General features: G+C 40.9%; 2 protein-coding genes across 3 annotated transcripts; one reads left to right on the plus strand and one right to left on the minus strand.

Annotated features, from left to right (window-relative positions):
- The first annotated feature begins 22 nt into the window (after positions 1-22).
- On the plus strand, positions 23-11,789 carry LOC123997961 (mitochondrial folate transporter/carrier-like). The gene is made up of 7 exons (XM_046302716.1): positions 23-705; positions 953-1,103; positions 3,880-3,965; positions 4,752-4,906; positions 10,345-10,458; positions 10,868-11,013; positions 11,302-11,789. Exons 1-7 carry the CDS (start codon positions 516-518, stop codon positions 11,423-11,425), a joined length of 966 nt encoding a protein of 321 aa, XP_046158672.1. The 5' UTR covers positions 23-515; the 3' UTR covers positions 11,426-11,789.
- Positions 11,790-11,819: 30 nt separating this feature from the next.
- Positions 11,820-18,977, minus strand: LOC123997962 (collagen triple helix repeat-containing protein 1-like). 2 transcript variants are annotated; one of them, XM_046302717.1, is made up of 5 exons: positions 18,670-18,977; positions 17,799-17,882; positions 14,844-15,062; positions 14,331-14,547; positions 11,820-12,960 (listed from the first exon to the last, which is right to left on the minus strand). In XM_046302717.1, exons 1-5 carry the CDS (start codon positions 18,778-18,780, stop codon positions 12,818-12,820), a joined length of 774 nt encoding a protein of 257 aa, XP_046158673.1. In that variant the 5' UTR covers positions 18,781-18,977; the 3' UTR covers positions 11,820-12,817. The 2 variants fall into 2 exon arrangements, with proteins under 2 accessions (XP_046158673.1, XP_046158674.1); XM_046302718.1 differs by lacking the exon at positions 17,799-17,882 and having other exon boundaries at positions 18,670-18,956.
- Positions 18,978-19,238: the final 261 nt, after the last annotated feature.

Here is a 19,238-nt window from a genome sequence, read left to right on the forward strand (position 1 = left end):
TCCTCCACATTGCGTCACATTTCCTAAAACGTATTGGCGCTTTTGGTGCGTTCAAGACAACTGGGAATTTAAAAAAAAACGTCAGTGATCTTAAGGTCGGAATGACCGAGTTCGAGAAAGAGGCCCGAGTTCCCGGCTTGGAATTCCGAGTTGGATGACCGTTTTTTCAGGCGGAGTTCGTTTTTCCGAGTTCCCAATTATCTTGAACCCACGGAAGTCGGAGGTTTCCGAGGTCTGAGTACCAGTTGTTTTGAACTGGGCATATCTGCTGCGAACTAGTCATTTGGGAAGGTCGTGCCAAACATAAATGTAGCTTGTACCACATGACAAAAACGTGGGTCACTAAAACGTCTTAAAATATGATGTGGTTAATTCAAGTATGTGCCTTTTGGATTCCGGGATTAGATTTTACAGTAGCACGGTAGCGTGCGCGTTCAGTTGAATAAAATCGGAAGAATCAAGTAACATTAGCTGACGTTACCTTCTAGCTAAATTCACAGAATAACTAGGTAAACATGAGTCCTGCTACAGGACTTCCTGCTTCTTCGGGATCCCATGGAAGTAGCACACCTTTCTCCATAACTGGACATATCCAGCAAGTCTATAGCCATGTCAAAATAGAGAATTTGGTTGCAGGACTCAGTGGAGGAGTCGTGTCAACATTGGTGCTTCACCCTCTTGACCTAGTCAAAATCAGGTTTGCAGGTAACTTATGTCAATGTGTGGCTCTAAAAATCTTAGCTACAAGGTGTTTATTTGTCCTGACTAAAAAGTATTTTCAGCAGCTAGCTAACTTCTACCTTTGACAGGTGTAAGAACCTGAAAATTATGCAATCGGCACATGGTAATAACATAGGAGTAGCTTGCTACCTGGCTATAACTTGAATGGACAGTTGGTGTTCTGTTGACTCTGACAGTGCATGTTTTCCCCTGCCTTGTCTTTTTCCTTCAGTGAGTGATGGACTGGACCTGAGACCTAAATATAATGGCATTATTCATTGTTTGAGAAATGTGTGGCAGCAGGAGGGGGTCCGAGGACTCTACCAAGGAGTCACCCCCAACATCTGGGGTGCTGGGGCATCATGGGGTCTCTACTTCTTCTTGTATGTATAACCAGAATAAGTAAAACCAGTCTACTTTCTCAGGGATAATAACTTTACAATATGAAGCTGGATGACATGACAGTCCATCAGCTGACATATATTTTAGTTTCAATAGTCTATCCCAGTTTAAAATGATTTATTTATTTTTGTTACTTTTCTTCACCAGGTAAACTGCAGACATTTTTATTTTATTTTTACAAAATCAAATGTTCTACAATTCTACAAATATTGCCATTGAGCTGACATAAAATGTTGAAGATTTGAAGCTAGTTTACAGCAATTCTACACAGTTTGGCATGGAGCTAAGAGACAATTCTGCAGTTTTAAAGCTAATTTCCAGCAATTCTATGCATTTTGCAATGCTTAATGCTGTGTTCTGCTGCTCAGACATTATAACAAAATCCCTGACTGTCTAGCTATTATTGGATTGTTAGTGCTCAAATATGGTAATATTTAAAATATATACAATACCAGTCAAAAATTTGGACACATCTACTTATCTTTATTTTGTAGTATTTTCTACATTGTAGAATAATAGTGAAGACAACAACACATAACACAATAACACATATGGAATCATGTAGTAACCAAAAAAGTGTTAAACAAATATATTTTATATTTGAGATTCATCAAAGTAGCCACATTTTGCCTTGATGACAGCTTTGCACACTCTTGGCATTCTCTCAACCAGCTTCATGAGGTAGTCACCTGGGATGCATTTAAATTAACAGGTGTGCCTTGTTAAAAGTTCCTTTGTGGAATGTCTTTCCTTAATGCATTTGAGCCAATCAGTTGTGTTGTGACAGGGGTGGTATACAGAAGATAGCCCTATTTGGTAAAAGACCAAGTCCATATTATGGCAAGAACAGCTCAAATAAGCAAAGAGAAACGACAGTCCATCATTACTTTAATTAAGTCATGAAGGTCAGTCAATCTGGAAAATGTAAAGAACTTTGAAAGTTTCTTCAAGTGCAGTCGCAAAAACCATCAAGCGCTATGATGAAACTGGCTCTCGTGAGGACCGCCATAGAAGACCCAGAGTTACCTCTGCAGCATTAGAGTTAACTGCACCTCAAATTGCAGCCCAAATAAATGCTTCACAGAGTTCAAGTAACAGACACATCTCAACATCAACTGCTCAAAGGAGACTGCGTGAATCAGGCCTTCATGGTTGAATTGCTGCAAAGAAACCACTATTAAAGGACACCAATAAGAAGAAGAGACTTGCTTGAGCCAAGAAACACAAGCAATGGACATTAGACGGGTGGTAATCTGTCCTTTGGTCTGATGAGTCCAAATTTGAGATTTTTGGTTCCAACCGCGGTGTATTGGTGAGACGTAGAGTAGGTGAACGGATTATCTCTGCATGTGTGGCTGAAGCATGGAGGAGGAGGTGTGGGGGTGCTTCGCTGGTGACACTGTCAGTGATGTATTTAAAATTCAAGGCACACTTAAGCAGCATGGCTACCACAGCATTCTGTAGCGATACGCCATCCCATCTGGTTTTGGCTTAGTGGGACTATCATTTTTTTCCCGCTAGGACAATGACCAGAAACACACATCCAGGCTGTGTAAGGGCTGTTTGACCAAGAAGGAGAGTTGTATGAGATGACCTGGCCTTCACGATCACCCGACCTCAACCCAATTGAGATTGTTTGGGATGAGTTGGACCGCAGAGTGAAGGAAAAGCAGCCAACAAGTGCTCAGCATATGTGGGAACTCCTTCAAGACTGTTGGAAAAGCATTCCTCATGAAGCTGGTTGAGAGAGAATTTACATTTTGATTTTATTTAACTAGGCAAGTCAGTTAAGAACAAATTCTTATTTACAATGACGGCCTAGGAACAGTGGGTTAACTGCCTTGTTCAGGGGCAGAGCAACACATTTTTACCTTGTCAGCTCGGGGATTCGATCTAGCAACCTTTCAGTTACTGGCCCAACCACTAGGCTACCTGCCGCCCCAGAATGCCAAGAGTGTGCAAAGCTGTCATCAAGGCAAAGGGTGCCTACTTTGAAGAATCTCAAAAATAAAATGAATGTTGATTTCCTTAACACTTTGTTGGTTATTACATTATTCCATATGTGTTATTTCATAGATTTTGATATATTCACTATTATTCTACACCGTAGAACATAGTAAAATAAAGAAAAACCCATGAATGAGTAGGTGTGTCCAAACTTTTGACTGGTACTGTATATATAGTTCAATATATTTTCTGCATGTTTTCTATCTGGTTTTGGTTGTTTAAGTTAACACTGAAACAGTTTTCCTGTCCTGAAAATGACCACAGCCCGCCTAAGAATTTTCTATACAGAAAAAAAAACAAATTAGCTCCAATTACTGTTATTTCCTCAATTTTAAAGGGGTAGTTTGAGATTTTGGCAATGAAGCCATTTATCTACTTTCCCAGAGCGGGTTGAACAAAACAGCTAGCATGCTAACTGTTAGTGTAATCTTCAAGTCATTACGCTAACCCTAGTTGGCATTGGCTGGTGAAACTACCTCTAACTTCCTTCATACTGGACACGGAGACGTAAAAAAATTGTATCCACGATGGTATTCTGTTGCAGCTAGCGATATTCATAAAATCATTATTTTTCACATTAACCCCCCCCCCAGCCCAGTTTGAAATCCCCTGATCTATCCAATCAAATATGAACTCATAACTTAACATGACTCTTGATAATAGCACTTTTAAATAGCAATGGTAGCTTAGGGATTTGTCTATTGAAGTGTCCAATTAATTTTCTGTACTGTGCGTTACCTTCCCCCACAGTTACAATGCCATCAAGGAGTACACTAAGGAAGGGCGTCAGTCTGAACTGAGTGCCACAGAACACCTGCTGTCAGCCGCCCAAGCAGGTTAGTACTGCCTTTGTCTAGACCCCAGGGACACACACACTGATGGTGACGTGAGGTCAATACAATGTCTATAACCACAACTTCGAAGGTCAACACTGTTTGATCTATCCGCATAGGACCAGTGTGGCTCGGTCCATGCTTTCATTCCAATCAAACAGTTACCGTTACACAGCTAAATAAACATATCATAGTCTGCTCCTCTAGTCCAGACTTTGATTAGTTGAATCAGGAGTGTGACTGACTGGTTGGAACAAAATATTTGACTCTTCTGACTCAGGAAAAAGTACATATGTATACAGTAACTGGTCAATTTTCTGACCTTTTATTATTTTTTTGGCTATATACAGTCATGTGATTTGATTTACCCTAGCCTAATGATGTTAGAGAGCTCAGTAGAATAAACTAATGCACTGCACTCATTGCCAGACAATGGTAAAGGGAAGAAAGACACTGACTGCTCTGTGTCGTGTTCTACCAACCTCAAGTGACTTTAATTAAACTTAATGAGATAGGGATGTCTTCACCGGCTCCATGCTTCACAGGCTCCATGTAATGTAGAGTTTGTAGTTTGGTTTAATTCATGTTGTACACTTATGTAGCTGTGTGTGTGTGTGTGTGTGTGTGTGTGTGTGTGTGTGTGTGTGTGTGTGTGTGTGTGTGTGTGTGTGTGTGTGTGTGTGTGTGTGTGTGTGTGTGTGTGTGTGTGTGTGTGTGTGTGTGTGTGTGTGTGTGTGTGTGTGTGTGTGTGTTAGCTCAGAAACTCACCTCTGTTTCCTCCGTCTCCAGGTGTATTGACTCTCACCCTAACCAACCCTATCTGGGTGACTAAGACTCGCCTGGTGCTGCAGTATAACGCTGATCCCACCAGGAAACAGTATAAAGGGATGATGGATGCACTGGTGAAGATCTACCGGTATGAGGGGATACCTGGACTGTACAGGGTGAGGCTCAGTATAACCCAGGTTTTGTCATCTGTATGTATGATGTCTATTCTGAATAGAGATTATTAGGACTCTTGTCTGCTTACAGGTCAGGTCCAGTGAATGTGCAGGACATGTGAATGGTGTCATATGTAAACATGTTTTCTCCTTATGATCCCTCACAGCCTAAAATTAGGCAATGTACCATAAAACTTCAATTTAACGCTGACTCAAATAGCCACCTGTCCTTTTTAATAGCCGGGCACCGGCAAACACTTCAGCAAATAAACATCTGTTTTAAATCAACGCTGGGTCTAAATGAATTGTTTACGAGGTCACCATGGACAAAGCTCTGATCTTTCCACAGTCAACATTTTTTACATTTATTCTGTCATTGTTGCCAGACTGTCATTGTTGCCAGCCATGGCGCCACCAAAAAGAAAACACGAGATCAAATGGAGCTCTCTATGGAGCTGATGCGCGAAATTAGGGTGTATGATAGGCACGCTAGTCTTTGCAAGTCTGATCTACAATTCGTTATTATAATGTTTATACTGGTCACAATAAATAGTGTGGTAGTCCTTTCAACTTTTGATTGAGCAAAGCTGTGTGGATTAAGGAAATAGTCGCCTGGCTCAGATAGAAACCTGTCTCTAATAAGCACAGATTGTGTATAAGTGATTAAAGCAAATAGACACCACGCCTATTAAAGATGCAGAAATCTCTCTGACATTTCTTGGTTGCTCAAATTCTAATACACTGCTCAAAATAATAAAGGGAACACTAAAATAACACATCCTAGATCTGAATTAATGAAATATTCTGTAACGGGGTTCTTCCTGGGAAGGAGAGGCAGACCAAAATGCAGCGTGGTTATAATTCATGGTTCTTTAATTTTTTTACCTTTATTTAACCAGGCAAGTCAGTTAAGAACATATTCTTATTTTCAATGACGGCCTGGGAACAGTGGGTTAACTGCCTGTTCAGGGGCAGAACGACAGATTTGTACCTTGTCAGCTCGGGGGTTTGAACTCGCAACCTTCCGGTTACTAGTCCAACGCTCTAACCACTAGGCTACGCTGCCGCGTAATAAAGAAACTATACATGAATAAACTACAAAAACAAGAACCGTGAAAACCCGAAACAGTCCAGTGTGGTACAAATACTGACACAGGAGACAACCACCCACAAAACCCAACACAAAACAGGCTACCTAAATATGGTTCCCAATCAGAGACAATGACTAACACCTGCCTCTGATTGAGAACCATATCAGGCCAAACACAGAAACAGACAAACTAGACACAACATAGAATGCCCACTCAGATCACACCCTGACCAAACAAAACATAGAAACATACAAAGCAAACTATGGTCAGGGTGTGACATATTCTTATTAAATATTTTTTTCTTTACATAGTTGAATGTGCTGACAACAAAATCACACAAAAATTATCAATGGAAATCAAATTTATCAACCCATGGATGTCTGGATTTGGAGTCACACTCAAAATTAAAGTGGAAAACCACACTACAGGCTGATCCAACGTTGATGTAATGTCCTTAAAACAAGTCAAAATGAGGCTCAGTATTGTGTGTGGCCTCCATGTGCCTGTATGACCTCCCTACAACACCTGGGCATGCTCCTGATGAGGTGGCGGATGGTCTCCTGAGGGATCTCCTCCCAGACCTGGACTAAAGCATCCGCCAACTCCTGGACAGTCTGTGGTGCAAGACATGATGTCCCAGATGTGCTCAATTGGATTCAGGTCTGGGGAACGGGCGGGCCAGTCCATAGCATCAATGCCTTCCGCTTGCAGGAACTGCTGACACACTCCAGCCACATCAGGTCTAGCATTGTCTTGCATTAGGAGGAACCCAGGGCCAACCGCACCAGCATATGGACTCACTAGGGGTCTGAGGATTTCATCTCGGTACCTAATGGCAGTCAGGCTACCTCTGGCGAGCACATGGAGGGCTGTGCGGCCCCCCAAAGAAATGCCACCCCACACCATGACTGACCCACCGCCAAACCGGTCATGCTGGAGGATGTTGCAGGCAGCAGAACGTTCTCCACGGCGTCTCCAGACTGTCACGTCTGTCACATGTGCTCAGTGTGAACCTGCTTTCATCTGTGAACATCTTGGTGTTCTCTGGCAAATGCCAAACGTCCTGCACGGTGTTGGGCTGTAAGCACAACCCCCACGTGTGGAAGTCAGGCCCTCATACCATCCTCATGGAGTCTGTTTCTGACCGTTTGAGCAGACACATGCACATTTGTGGCCTGCTGGAGGTCATTTTGCAGGGCTCTGGCAGTGCTCCTCCTACTCCTCCTTGCACAAAGGTGGAGGTAGCGGTCCTGCTGCTGGGTTGTTGCCCTCCTACGGCCTCCTCCACATCTCCTACCTGTCTCCTGGTAGCGCCTCCATGCTCTGGACACTACGCTGACAGACACAGCAAACCTTCTTGCCACAGGTCGCATTGATGTGCCATCCTGGATGAGCTGCACTATCTGAGCCACTTGTGTGGGTTGTAGACTCACTCTACCACTAGAGTGAAAGCACCGCCAGCATTCAAAAGTGACCAAAACATCAGCCAGGAAGCATAGGAACTGAGAAGTGGTCTGGTCACCACCTGCAGAACCACTCCTTTATTGGGGGTGTCTTGCTAATTGCCTATAATTTCCACCTGTTGTCTATTCAATTTGCACAACAGCATGTGAAATTTATTGTCAATCAGTGTTGCTTCCTAAGTGGACAGTTTGATTTCACAGAAGTGTGATTGACTTGGAGTTACATTGTGTTGTTTAAGTGTTCCCTTTATTTTTTTGAGCAGTGTAGTTCTAATAAGACTCCTGAACAGGTAATCAAATGGCTACCCGGACTGTTTGCATTGTATTCCCCCCCAACCCCTCTTTTACGCTGCTGCTACTCTCTGTTTATCATATATGCATAGTCACTTTAACTATACATTCATGTACATACTACCTCAAGTAGCCCGACCAACCAGAGCTCACGCACATTGGCTACACAGACTATCTGCATTGTGTCCCACCACCCGCCAACTCCTCTTTTACGCTACTGCTACTCTCTGTTCATCATATATGCATCGTCACTTTAACCATATCTACATGTACATACTACCTCAATCAGCCCGACTAACAGGTGCCTGTATATAGCCTCACTACTTTTATAGCCTCGCTACTGTTATTTATCACTGTCTTTTTATGGTTGTTTGTATTTCTATACTTACCTATTGTTCACCTAATACCTATAAAAAATATATATATATTACACTGTTGGTTTTAAAGCTTGTAAGTAAGCATTTCACTGTAAGTTTGTATTTGGCCCACGTGACAAATAAACTTTGATTTGAGTTAGCCTAATTTAATTTAGTGTAGTGTAGAGAATCATTGTATCATCTAAACCGCTGTGAAATAGCTTTTCCATACCCCAAAATATTGTATTTTCAGATGTTTGAAGCTGGTGTACAAAACCAAAAGTAAAAGAAGCAAAACAAAACTTAAGAACAAGAAGCATAGAAATAGCCACATAGAACAGATGTACCACTTCTTAGACTTGCTTTCAATGAGTGACATACCTATAACTCAAATTTCTATGTGAATTTGGTCATTTGCTTTTATTGAAGTTTTACAGTATGTACTGTAGTTGCATCAAATTTGAATGAATGTCTTGTAGACTACCACTAGGGGGCAGTACATCCATTTTTACATTTGAGCAATTTAGCACACTTATCCAGAGGGACGTACATTTAGTGCATTCATCTTTAGCTAGGTGAGACAACAACATTTCAGTCAGTGGTGGAAAAAGTACCAAATTGTCATACTTCAGTAAAAGTAGAGATACATTAATAGGGAACGACTCAAGTGAAAGTCGCCCATTAAAATACTACTTGAGTAAAAGTTGAAGTATCTGGTTTTAAATATACTTAAGTATCAAAAGTAAATGTAGTTGCTAAAATATACTTAAGTATAAAAAGCAAAAGTATCAGTCATTTCAAATTCCTTATATTAGGCAATCCAGACTGCACCAAACCAGTACAGCTACCCCAAAAACTACTTAAGTAGTATGTTCAATTATTTTTTCTTAACTACTTTACACAGCTGTTCACAGTCATAGTAATAAGTGCATTTTTTCCTCAATAAAGTAGTTAGTAGTGCTAGTAGGAGTAGATCGTGCACAGGGCAGGGCTGATCAATGTCAGTCCTCTAAGCCCAAAACACTTCTGGTTGTCATCCTCTACTTCTAATAAGGGACTAATTCAGACCTGGGACACCAGTTGAGTGCAATTAACTACCAGGTAGAAACAAAAACAGAAGTGTTTCGGACCTCCAGGATTGGAATTGAACAGCCTGGGTAGTCGATAGGATAAATGGTCTTTCAAGATATTAGTGTCTTTAAATCAGCTATAAGTATTTTTCAATATTATAAATACCATGATCATATCAATTGGATTTGGAAGATAATATATAACATTTCATTTCAAAGTTTATTTGTCAGGTACAGATAATGACCCCACTGTTTATTCCTCCAGGGGTATGTTCCTGGCTTATTTGTCAGGTACAGATAATGACCCCAGTGTTTAATCCTCCAGGGGTATGTTCCTGGTTTATTTGTCAGGTACAGATAATGACTCCAGTGTTTAATCCTCCAGGGTTATGTTCCTGGTTTATTTGTCAGGTACAGATAATGACCCCAGTGTTTAATCCTCCAGGGGTATGTTCCTGGTTTATTTGTCAGGTACAGATAATGACCCCAGTGTTTAATCCTCCAGGGGTATGTTCCTGGTTTATTTGTCAGGTACAGATAATGACCCCAGTGTTTAATCCTCCAGGGGTATGTTCCTGGTTTATTTGTCAGGTACAGATAATGACCCCAGTGTTTAATCCTCCAGGGGTATGTTCCTGGTTTATTTGTCAGGTACAGATAATGATCCCAGTGTTTAATCCTCCAGGGGTATGTTCCTGGTTTATTTGTCAGATAATGTACAGATAATGACCCCAGTGTTTAATCCTCCAGGGGTATGTTCCTGGTTTATTTGTCAGGTACAGATAATGATCCCAGTGTTTAATCCTCCAGGGGTATGTTCCTGGTTTATTTGTCAGGTACAGATAATGATCCCAGTGTTTAATCCTCCAGGGGTATGTTCCTGGTTTATTTGTCAGGTACAGATAATGATCCCAGTGTTTAATCCTCCAGGGGTATGTTCCTGGTTTATTTGTCAGGTACAGATAATGACCCCAGTGTTTAATCCTCCAGGGGTATGTTCCTGGTTTATTTGTCAGGTACAGATAATGACCCCAGTGTTTAATCCTCCAGGGGTATGTTCCTGGTTTATTTGTCAGGTACAGATAATGACCCCAGTGTTTAATCCTCCAGGGGTATGTTCCTGGTTTATTTGTCAGGTACAGATAATGACCCCAGTGTTTAATCCTCCAGGGGTATGTTCCTGGTTTATTTGGCACGTCACACGGGGCATTGCAGTTCATGGCCTATGAGGAGTTGAAGAGAGACTACAACAAATACAAGAAAATGCCTTCAGAAGCTAAACTGGTGAGTGCAGACTGCAGAGTGAGGAAACATTAAGACTTCTATAACCACACCTAGTTTGAATGACTCAACCATATGGGGAATAAACCTTTAAAGTACTTATAAAGAAAACCCACATCTAAGTGTTGCAGGATTTCTGGAAGAATTACCGTAATGCTTATGAAAGAAGTGACTCACAGGCAATCATTCCTCCAACCTATAATAAATAATATATGCCATTTAGCAGACGCTTTTATCCAAAGCGACTTACAGTCATGTGAGGAGTTGAATACATTCTTCGAAGCTAAACTGGTGGTCCTGCAGAGTGAATCGAACCCACTACCAACCATGGGGAATAAACCTAAATAAAGCCATGCTCTACCAACTGAGCTACAGAAGGACCACCTCTCTCTCTCTCTCTCTGTCTGACCAGAATCCATTGGAATATATCACAATGGCAGCTCTATCCAAAATATTTGCTGTGGCTACCACATACCCTTACCAGGTGGTGCGGGCTCGCCTGCAGGACCAGCATAATAAGTACAATGGAGTCCTGGATGTGGTCGGGAGGACATGGAGGTAGGCCAAGACCACACTGTTGGTTAACTGTACATACAGGGAAAACAGCTAGTTTTAGGTTAACTTGCCAAAACTTGGTATAATTGACTGTTAACTGGGCATATAAACATGTTCATGGGTTAGGTAACATAACAGTATGAAGCAACAAAGATCTGCAGCTTCAAACTCTAACCCTACAGAGAGCCATGAGAAAGCTTGCTAACGCCCATTCCAATGCTGCCATTTCAATCTGTTTTTTTCCCCTCCCACATAGTGACTACTGTGTTTCTTTTGGCCCCTCCTCCACAGGAATGAGGGAGCTGTAGGGTTCTATAAAGGCATGGTGCCCAACCTGATCCGTGTCACCCCAGCCTGCTGTATCACCTTCGTGGTCTATGAGAATGTGTCTCGCTTCCTGATGGGCCAGAAGTGAGGAGGACTAAGGAGACAGCCATGGAAAGACCACAAATAGGAAGGGACTCAGACAGTGTATGTGGTGCTAGATAAGATAAGCCATGAACAGAGGTCTCCAGAACTGTCACAGCAGGTAACTGGACAACTGAAGCAGACATGTCACCTGGATGCACCTCTGGTAGCCGAGTCAAAACATGATGTTGACAATGCTGATAATTAAAGACTGGTCTCTGTCTCTTCCTTGGATGCATCAGAGAAGAACAGACCTCACTGGAGGTACTATACAGGATGTGGGTGTGAAACATCAAAGCAAACTGAACCATTTCAATGCTGCTGGCTGTGATGTGAGTACTGTGTGTGTGTGTGTGTGTGTGTGTGTTAAAAGCATACCTGCTATTTTCAGGGGACTAATGTACGCCCAATTTGTTTTTATTTAATGTATTGGTGTCATACTGTAGTGCATATAATTATGTCATAGGAAATGATCACAGATGACTGATTACACTGTTTAACATCTTTGAAATAATGTTAATTTCAGAAGTCTTAATCTGAAATATCAGTGTTGAATTGGCATTAGTTCATTTTCAGGTAAAATGTTCTACTAAAGTTGAATGCTTTATGTTGCTTTTTCATTTCAGATAATTGTACATTTTGCTGTGCTGTGTTCACTTGTCATTTCAAAACGATATGAACACATTCATTTTTTATGAATTCACCTGGTCATGCATAAACCAATGTTCAACAAAAGTTCTCTGATAGTAAAACATTTGTTAGCTTTTTGTAGCTTCAGATTACATTTTAACAGCTGTCCTGTGTTCATTTTTCACTTGGAAAAAGATATTAACACATGCATTTCTTTATTAATTTACCTGGTAATGCATAAACCAATGTTCAAATGATGTTCTTCTCTGATAGGAAAACATTTGTTAGCTTATTTTGCTTCAGATAACATTTTAAAGCTGTGTCGTGTTAACTTGTCACTTGAAAAATATATCTACCCATGCATTTCTTTATGAATTCACCCATTTTCAAAAAACATATCCGATAGGAAAACATGTTATAGTGTAATGAGTAACACAATGCATGATTCATATAATATATGACTTAATTGACAGTAATTCAAAATCTTGCCTTATTAAACAGGAATGGGACTAATGAGGAATAAATCTAATTTCAGGTGGCCAATAAACTAGACCCTACCCATGTGCTGTAGTACAAAACATTCAAGTGAACATCAGTGATACTGTAGTAGGATTTAGCCACAACTGAAGTTGTCTGATTGGCCAGAGGACATTGTCAAAGACTAGGAACCCATCCAGAAACTAAACTGATATGTAGTCAAAGGCTTCAGAAGGATTGTTAGGGGTTCTTTCTCTATGGGGCCTGGTCCCATCACTTAATAAAGAAGGCCTCATTTGGGCAGCTCCTCTATGAAGACCCTGGATACAGAGTTCCACCCTGTAGATGCATCTCCTCTGGGGTAGTCAGCACAGGTCCCCACCCAGATAGCCACGTCCACCAGGCCTGCCCGGATCCCCTCACACAACCCTTCAACTGGGACAAGACAAGAAGAGGAGTTACTCTAACGACTGTTAACAAAGTGTTGTTTCTACACTCATTAATGCATAGTTAAAAGGGTATAAAGGCAACTTAAGGCAAAGTGTCACTGAGAAAAGTACTAAGGTCATTGAGGTATATTTACAAGACAACTTCCTGAGTTACATTGAACACACACACTGCCGTATGTGTGCCAATATGAGGGCTGTTAATGGCTTTGTTTTGGTCTTGCTACACTGGTGAACTTGGCAGCTACAGAAAACTATGAAGTGGGCATGCATATGCAAAATGTCTTGCTTCACAGTAGAATTTAAACAGTAATGGTAGAGATATTGTTCATATTTTAAGGCTACAATAGATTTCACATTTGAGATATATAAGCAAAATACCACCACAAACAAATGGCTACCACTAGGCTACAATAGCTCAGTTTAGCTCCGTTCCACTTACCGGATGAGCTATACATGTTGGTGGTATAATCTGTAACCAGATGAGGGTTTGTATATAGTGAGTGTAAGGTTGATTACCAGATGAGGTTCTGTATATAGTGAGTGTAAGGTTGATTACCAGATGAGGTTCTGTATATAGTGAGTGTAAGGTTGATTACCAGATGAGGTTCTGTATATAGTGAGTGTAAGGTTGATTACCAGATGAGGTTCTGTATATAGTGAGTGTAAGCTTGATTACCAGATGAGGTTCTGTGTATAGTGAGTGTAAGCTTGATTACCAGATGAGGTTCTGTATATAGTGAGTGTAAGGTTGATTACCAGATGAGGTTCTGTATATAGTGAGTGTAAGGTTGATTACCAGATGAGGTTCTGTATATAGTGAGTGTAAGGTTGATTACCAGATGAGGTTCTGTATATAGTGAGTGTAAGGTTGATTACCAGATGAGGTTCTGTATATAGTGAGTGTAAGGTTGATTACCAGATGAGGTTCTGTATATAGTGAGTGTAAGGTTGATTACCAGATGAGGTTCTGTATATAGTGAGTGTAAGGTTGATTACCAGATGAGGTTCTGTATATAGTGAGTGTAAGGTTGATTACCAGATGAGGTTCTGTATATAGTGAGTGTAAGGTTGATTACCAGATGAGGTTCTGTATATAGTGAGTGTAAGGTTGATTACCAGATGAAGTTCTATATATAGTGAGTGTAAGGTTGATTACCAGATGAGGTTCTGTATATAGTGAGTGTAAGGTTGATTACCAGATGAGGTTCTGTATATAGTGAGTGTAAGGTTGATTACCAGATGAGGTTCTGTATATAGTGAGTGTAAGCTTGATTACCAGATGAGGTTCTGTGTATAGTGAGTGTAAGCTTGATTACCAGATGAGGTTCTGTATATAGTGAGTGTAAGCTTGATTACCAGATGAGGTTCTGTGTATGTTGATGGTGGAGTTGAGCTCAGGGCTGCCTTGGTCCAGGTAGATGATGAACTCGATGGGCAGAGGTCCTGTACACTCAGCTCCGTTGAAGGTGAAGTACCAACGCTGGCAGCAGGCTGTCTTACACTTCAGCCTCAGGGAGCCGCTGAAGAGCACACGCAGGGCACTGTCTGAACGCAGCTTGGTGAATGTACAGTCCTACAGGGGAGACACGAGAGGTGGAGACACTAGCATCCAATGATGGCATCTTCAATGTTTTATGTTTTGTATTCATGTCTCGTTTCAATTCAGTGTGAATAATACAATGTTGTTAACAGTAATTATACTGTTAGTACAGAGGCTTAAGAGCAAATGAAAATAACATTTTAACGAATGCTTTTCTCTAAACGAACACAATCAACATTATTATGGATGATCAACATAGTAATAATGCTGATGTAACTATATTACTCTGTGCCCCAGATCCTGTCTAATGAGCATTGCCAGCCACTTACAGCTATCTTGCCCAAGTCGATCCCATAGTTGAGTGAGTTCCAGGCACACTGCTTGTAGTTGGGTTTCCAGGGCTCCTCAAACACCTCACTCACACACTCTCCTTTCTCCCCCTTGATGCCATCGCGCCCCGGGATGCCAGGGGTCCCAGGGATGCCATTGGTGCCAGGGTTACCCTCCCTGCCAGGGGTGCCAGCCGGACCCTGGGGGCAGCTGTTGTACTGGAGAATGAGAGAGGGAGGGAGAGAGACACTGTTATAATGGGGAACAAGAAGGAGAAACAGACTGTTCTAATAACCACACTAATCACAATCCAATCACATTCATTTTTGTTTGTTTAAATGATGTGGAAACAACACTGATTCAACCAGTTTGTGTCCAGGGGGACTTGACTCCTAATCACAAAAGTGCAAAAGAAGATGTCAAATGTCTGGGCCTTTTGTGACCAAAATACATGAGTGATAGAGTGAATTCATCAGGAATTCAGAGTGTAAATCTGTGTTCCTGTGTTTGTGGTCAGTCAGTGACTTGAAACAGACAGACCAGCATGATTCAATGTCCAGTTCTGTTTTGTTTAAACAGATGCTCCCTCTTACTCACAGTGACTCAAACACATACAGACAGGCTGGCTGGCCAGAGTACCCATACCACACACAGAGAGAGAAACCATGCTTCTCTAACATGACTATTTATCGCAAGACTCTCATATGTAGATATACTTGGTGAATCAGCAACTGAGTAAATGTAAATGGGGGGAAATCAGGAAGTATTTTTCTGTGCAGTTGTCTGATGTACTAGGCCTAGAGTCCAGTATTTAACATACAAACTTGTGATACTCTTAGCTAAGCACATTGTATCCGAATAAATAAAGTAGCCATGTTCTCAAATCAAGAACATTCACTCAAAGGATATAAACAAACATAGGAACAAATTAGCCAGTGCTCAATGAAGTCATAAGTAACCGTTGAGAATCGGCTAGGAAAATGTCCGCTTTTTATTAGTCATGCAGCTGTGCTGTGCTAGGTTGTGCTGTGCTGTGCTGTGCAAAGCCTGAGTCTTCTATAACAAAAAAGAAACCAAAGACAACTTCAGCTTATATTACAGTGAACTGGTTATTTCAAGAACTAATTTGAGCTGATATTGTTCATATTACTTTTAGACAATGAGAATTTCAGGAATGCCAAAATCAAATATAAAATGGGGTAGACTATGGAATTACATGTCGCATTTAAATTCCAGCTGTCGAGACACAAATGGTATAGTGAGCAATATACCAGGCTTGAAGAGACCTGGGCCCGGTTTCCCAAAAGCATCTTAAAGTTAAGTTCATTGTTAGAACCTTCGTAGGAGCATCGTTATATCTCCGAGCTGTTTCCCTAAACCATCGTTATTAACGTTGCACTTGAAAACGCTCGAAATCTAACACCTGCCTCAGACCACTCATAGAACAGCTAAGCGTGCCGTAAAGATGCCTTTTTGCCCTCACACGTCACTTTATACACAGAAGATCTCCGCTAAACATAGAATCAATCACATCTGTCTCTGTGAGCATGACAACTTCAGAACAAAAATTCTAAGTTGCCACTGTCTTTGCAAATGATACAAACTAGCGACATATAAAAATATGTTTCAATGAGAGATGACCGCATTAAAATATAAACAGTAAGCTATAGGCCTATTTCAATCATATTGAAATACATTTCATTTTGCTGTCTTTAATTTGCCTCAACATATTCTATGATGTGTAGCCTAACATGTGCACAATGATCTGCCAAATAAGTGATTTTGTGCAAATTTATCATTAGAATAATACCCCTCAATATTTCCAGCCATAAGTAGTAATATCTCTCTAGGTCTAGGAACTGTTCCGTCGTCGTTATTGTGAAATCATTATAACTTTAAGGAAAGATTTTGATGGAGAAAGCTGATCCGAGAGCAGCACTCGCTTTCTTTCGATCCTAACAGTATCAACATGTGCTCCAACGATACACTTCGCGACGATTCTCTCTGTATGGTGTTTAGGGAAACGCCTGATATATCTTCGGCCTTTGTAGGAAAGATGCATCGTTAAAACACTCGCCTACATTCCATCGCTATTGGAAAACGAGACCCCGGTCTATTTTTGCCATTAAGTGGCAATGATGGAGTCACCTGGGGGTCTGTTCTGGCTGGGGGAGTGATGTGTCTGGGTCCCACAGCTCACCAAACAAAGTACCAGGGTCATGCTGGTGAAATGACAGATTGTGACTAAGATAAACCAAGTATTCTCCTATAAAAGCACTTGAGCACAGGCATGGGATTTGAGATACACAATACAGTAAGTAGCCTATAAGTGACAATATGTAAATGCCTCTGTGACTATACATATATTTGAATGTGGTTATTATCCTTTATTACCATATGCCATTTAGCAGAAACTTTAATCCATGCATTGTTACATATGGGTGGTCCAGGGACTCCAACCCACAATCCTGGCATGCTCTATCAACTGAGCCATACAGGACTGGATCCAATATCATTAGAAGACCACAGTTGAGGGAATGAATGTCTCAGATGTTTATTCGGGTTTGATGTATTTCTGGAGAGATTTCAAACGTCATGAAAGGAACCTCTGTTTCTGAAACGTGCTGAACAAACTGCAGTAGCAGTATAATATACGGCGTTTATACTTTACACAGACAAACATACTACTGCTGTGATAACGGAGAAAGTGACTGTTATTGCAACTATGGACTAACATTGGGAAATCTCCAACACACCACACACAGATCCAAACTTTTCAAACGAGCTGGACAAAAAAAGAAGACCTAAAATAGCGGAAAAGGTGATGTCTCAGCAAACAATGTGCAGACTTCAAGCCAATGTGAGAGCATGCTGCTAAAGACACACATAATACACAGTAACGTTACATTGACAAGAAAAAAAGCTATATGCTCTGGAAAGGATGAGATTATTACCATGTTGTTCAAATAAGAGGTTCTTGAATCGGATTCAGCAGAGATTCTGGTGCAGTTTGGTTTGTCTGCATCGTTTCCAGTACACTAGACAGATAATAACAACATTACTCAGTTATTACCATGCAGTCCTTTACTGCTCGTCAGATGTTTAAACTAGGAGTACACCAAAGGACCCACCCACTATTTTACAGTAGGCTAAACCTACTGGACAAAAACTGGTTGAAAATGTCGTTTCCATGTAGCTCAAACCCCAACTAAATCAACGTGAGGAGTTGAATCAACGTGGAAAACTCATTGGATTTGCAAAAAGTAATCAACATAATGGAATTTCGTATTTTTTCCCCAAAAAACGTTTAATCGAAATCCAATGACATGGTAACATGTTTGTGGATTTCACGTTGAATTCAAGATAGTTGACAACTGAACCAAATGTAAATCCAAACTCGACGTTGAAATGACGTCTGTGCCCAGTGAACAATGAACCGGTCAGACCACTCATGACTTCTGTCTGGGTCTTTGTTATTCTTCTGCATGCTGGGCCTTTGTCAACTTCTTGTTTGCATCAGTTATGCCCAACATGCCATATAATATTGAAAGAACATTAGCGAGTGGCCACTGGTCAACGTGGCAACAATCATCCATAGCACATTCAAAATGATGAAAGTAGGTATAGAACTGAAAATCACTAAAAAGCAAACATCTTTGAAAAAAACGTTTTGATATTCTAAATGGTGAAATAATGAAAGGAAATTGCAACAATTAAAGGCTTAAACATTGGTTAAATTAATCGGGATGAGATTCGGTAGTTGCGGCACTTTGAGGGATGTGTAGCTTTAACCCACAATAGTTGATTTGAGATGGGTTTTTTTACCTTTTCGTATTCAACATCCTTCCTGTCAAGTGCCTTTCTCAATTTCTCTGCTCCATGGAAAGGTAGAATCACGCAGGTGATGAGCAGCAGACGAGTTAGAGCTGATACCATCTTTTATTTTCCCAAAAGATCGAGAGAGGCCACAGCACTTCCCTGCTGCTCTGCTGCGCGGTACTTCAAGTGAGTGTGGATGAGCGAAGTTTAGAGCGCGCCTATGCTCTGCCCATAAATGTGTTCTCACATAGCGTATGATTCATGAGTTTTTGTCACTAAACTTTGTCAAATGTCTGGGCGGGAAATAACATTTTATTTGAAAATATAAATGATCTTAATGTGAGCCTACTGCGTGTCAATTGGTCTGGAACTGGAACGTGTGTTTTTCCACGTGGTCACTTGTTCAAGACCCGTTTTAGGCTATTTGTTCCCCCTCAATTGCTTCACTATAACAAAGGGCTCCAGCGAATTTGGAACTTTTACTGTTGAAAAGCGATATCTCAAGTATAAATAACGTAAAGTGCACACACTAAAGCGAAGAAGAAAAACACTTTTGAGCAAAATAGTGTTTTTTT

The sequence above is a fragment of the Oncorhynchus gorbuscha genome, linkage group LG15, assembly GCF_021184085.1.
Source record: "Oncorhynchus gorbuscha isolate QuinsamMale2020 ecotype Even-year linkage group LG15, OgorEven_v1.0, whole genome shotgun sequence".
NCBI lineage: Eukaryota > Metazoa > Chordata > Actinopteri > Salmoniformes > Salmonidae > Oncorhynchus > Oncorhynchus gorbuscha.

Excerpts from the sequence above, each read along its gene's own strand:
- LOC123997961 (XM_046302716.1), top strand. The coding sequence starts at position 516 with ATGAGTCCTGCTACAGGACTTCCTGCTTCTTCGGGATCCCATGGAAGT. Across the intron at positions 706-952 it reads AGTCAAAATCAGGTTTGCAG|TGAGTGATGGACTGGACCTG; the intron begins GTAACTTATGTC and ends TTTTTCCTTCAG. Across the intron at positions 10,459-10,867 it reads TGCCTTCAGAAGCTAAACTG|AATCCATTGGAATATATCAC; the intron begins GTGAGTGCAGAC and ends CTGTCTGACCAG.
- LOC123997962 (XM_046302717.1), bottom strand. The coding sequence starts at position 18,780 with ATGGTATCAGCTCTAACTCGTCTGCTGCTCATCACCTGCGTGATTCTA. Across the intron at positions 17,883-18,669 it reads AGGATGTTGAATACGAAAAG|TGTACTGGAAACGATGCAGA; the intron begins GTAAAAAAACCC and ends TTATCTGTCTAG. Across the intron at positions 15,063-17,798 it reads CCTCTTATTTGAACAACATG|TACAACAGCTGCCCCCAGGG; the intron begins GTAATAATCTCA and ends CTCATTCTCCAG.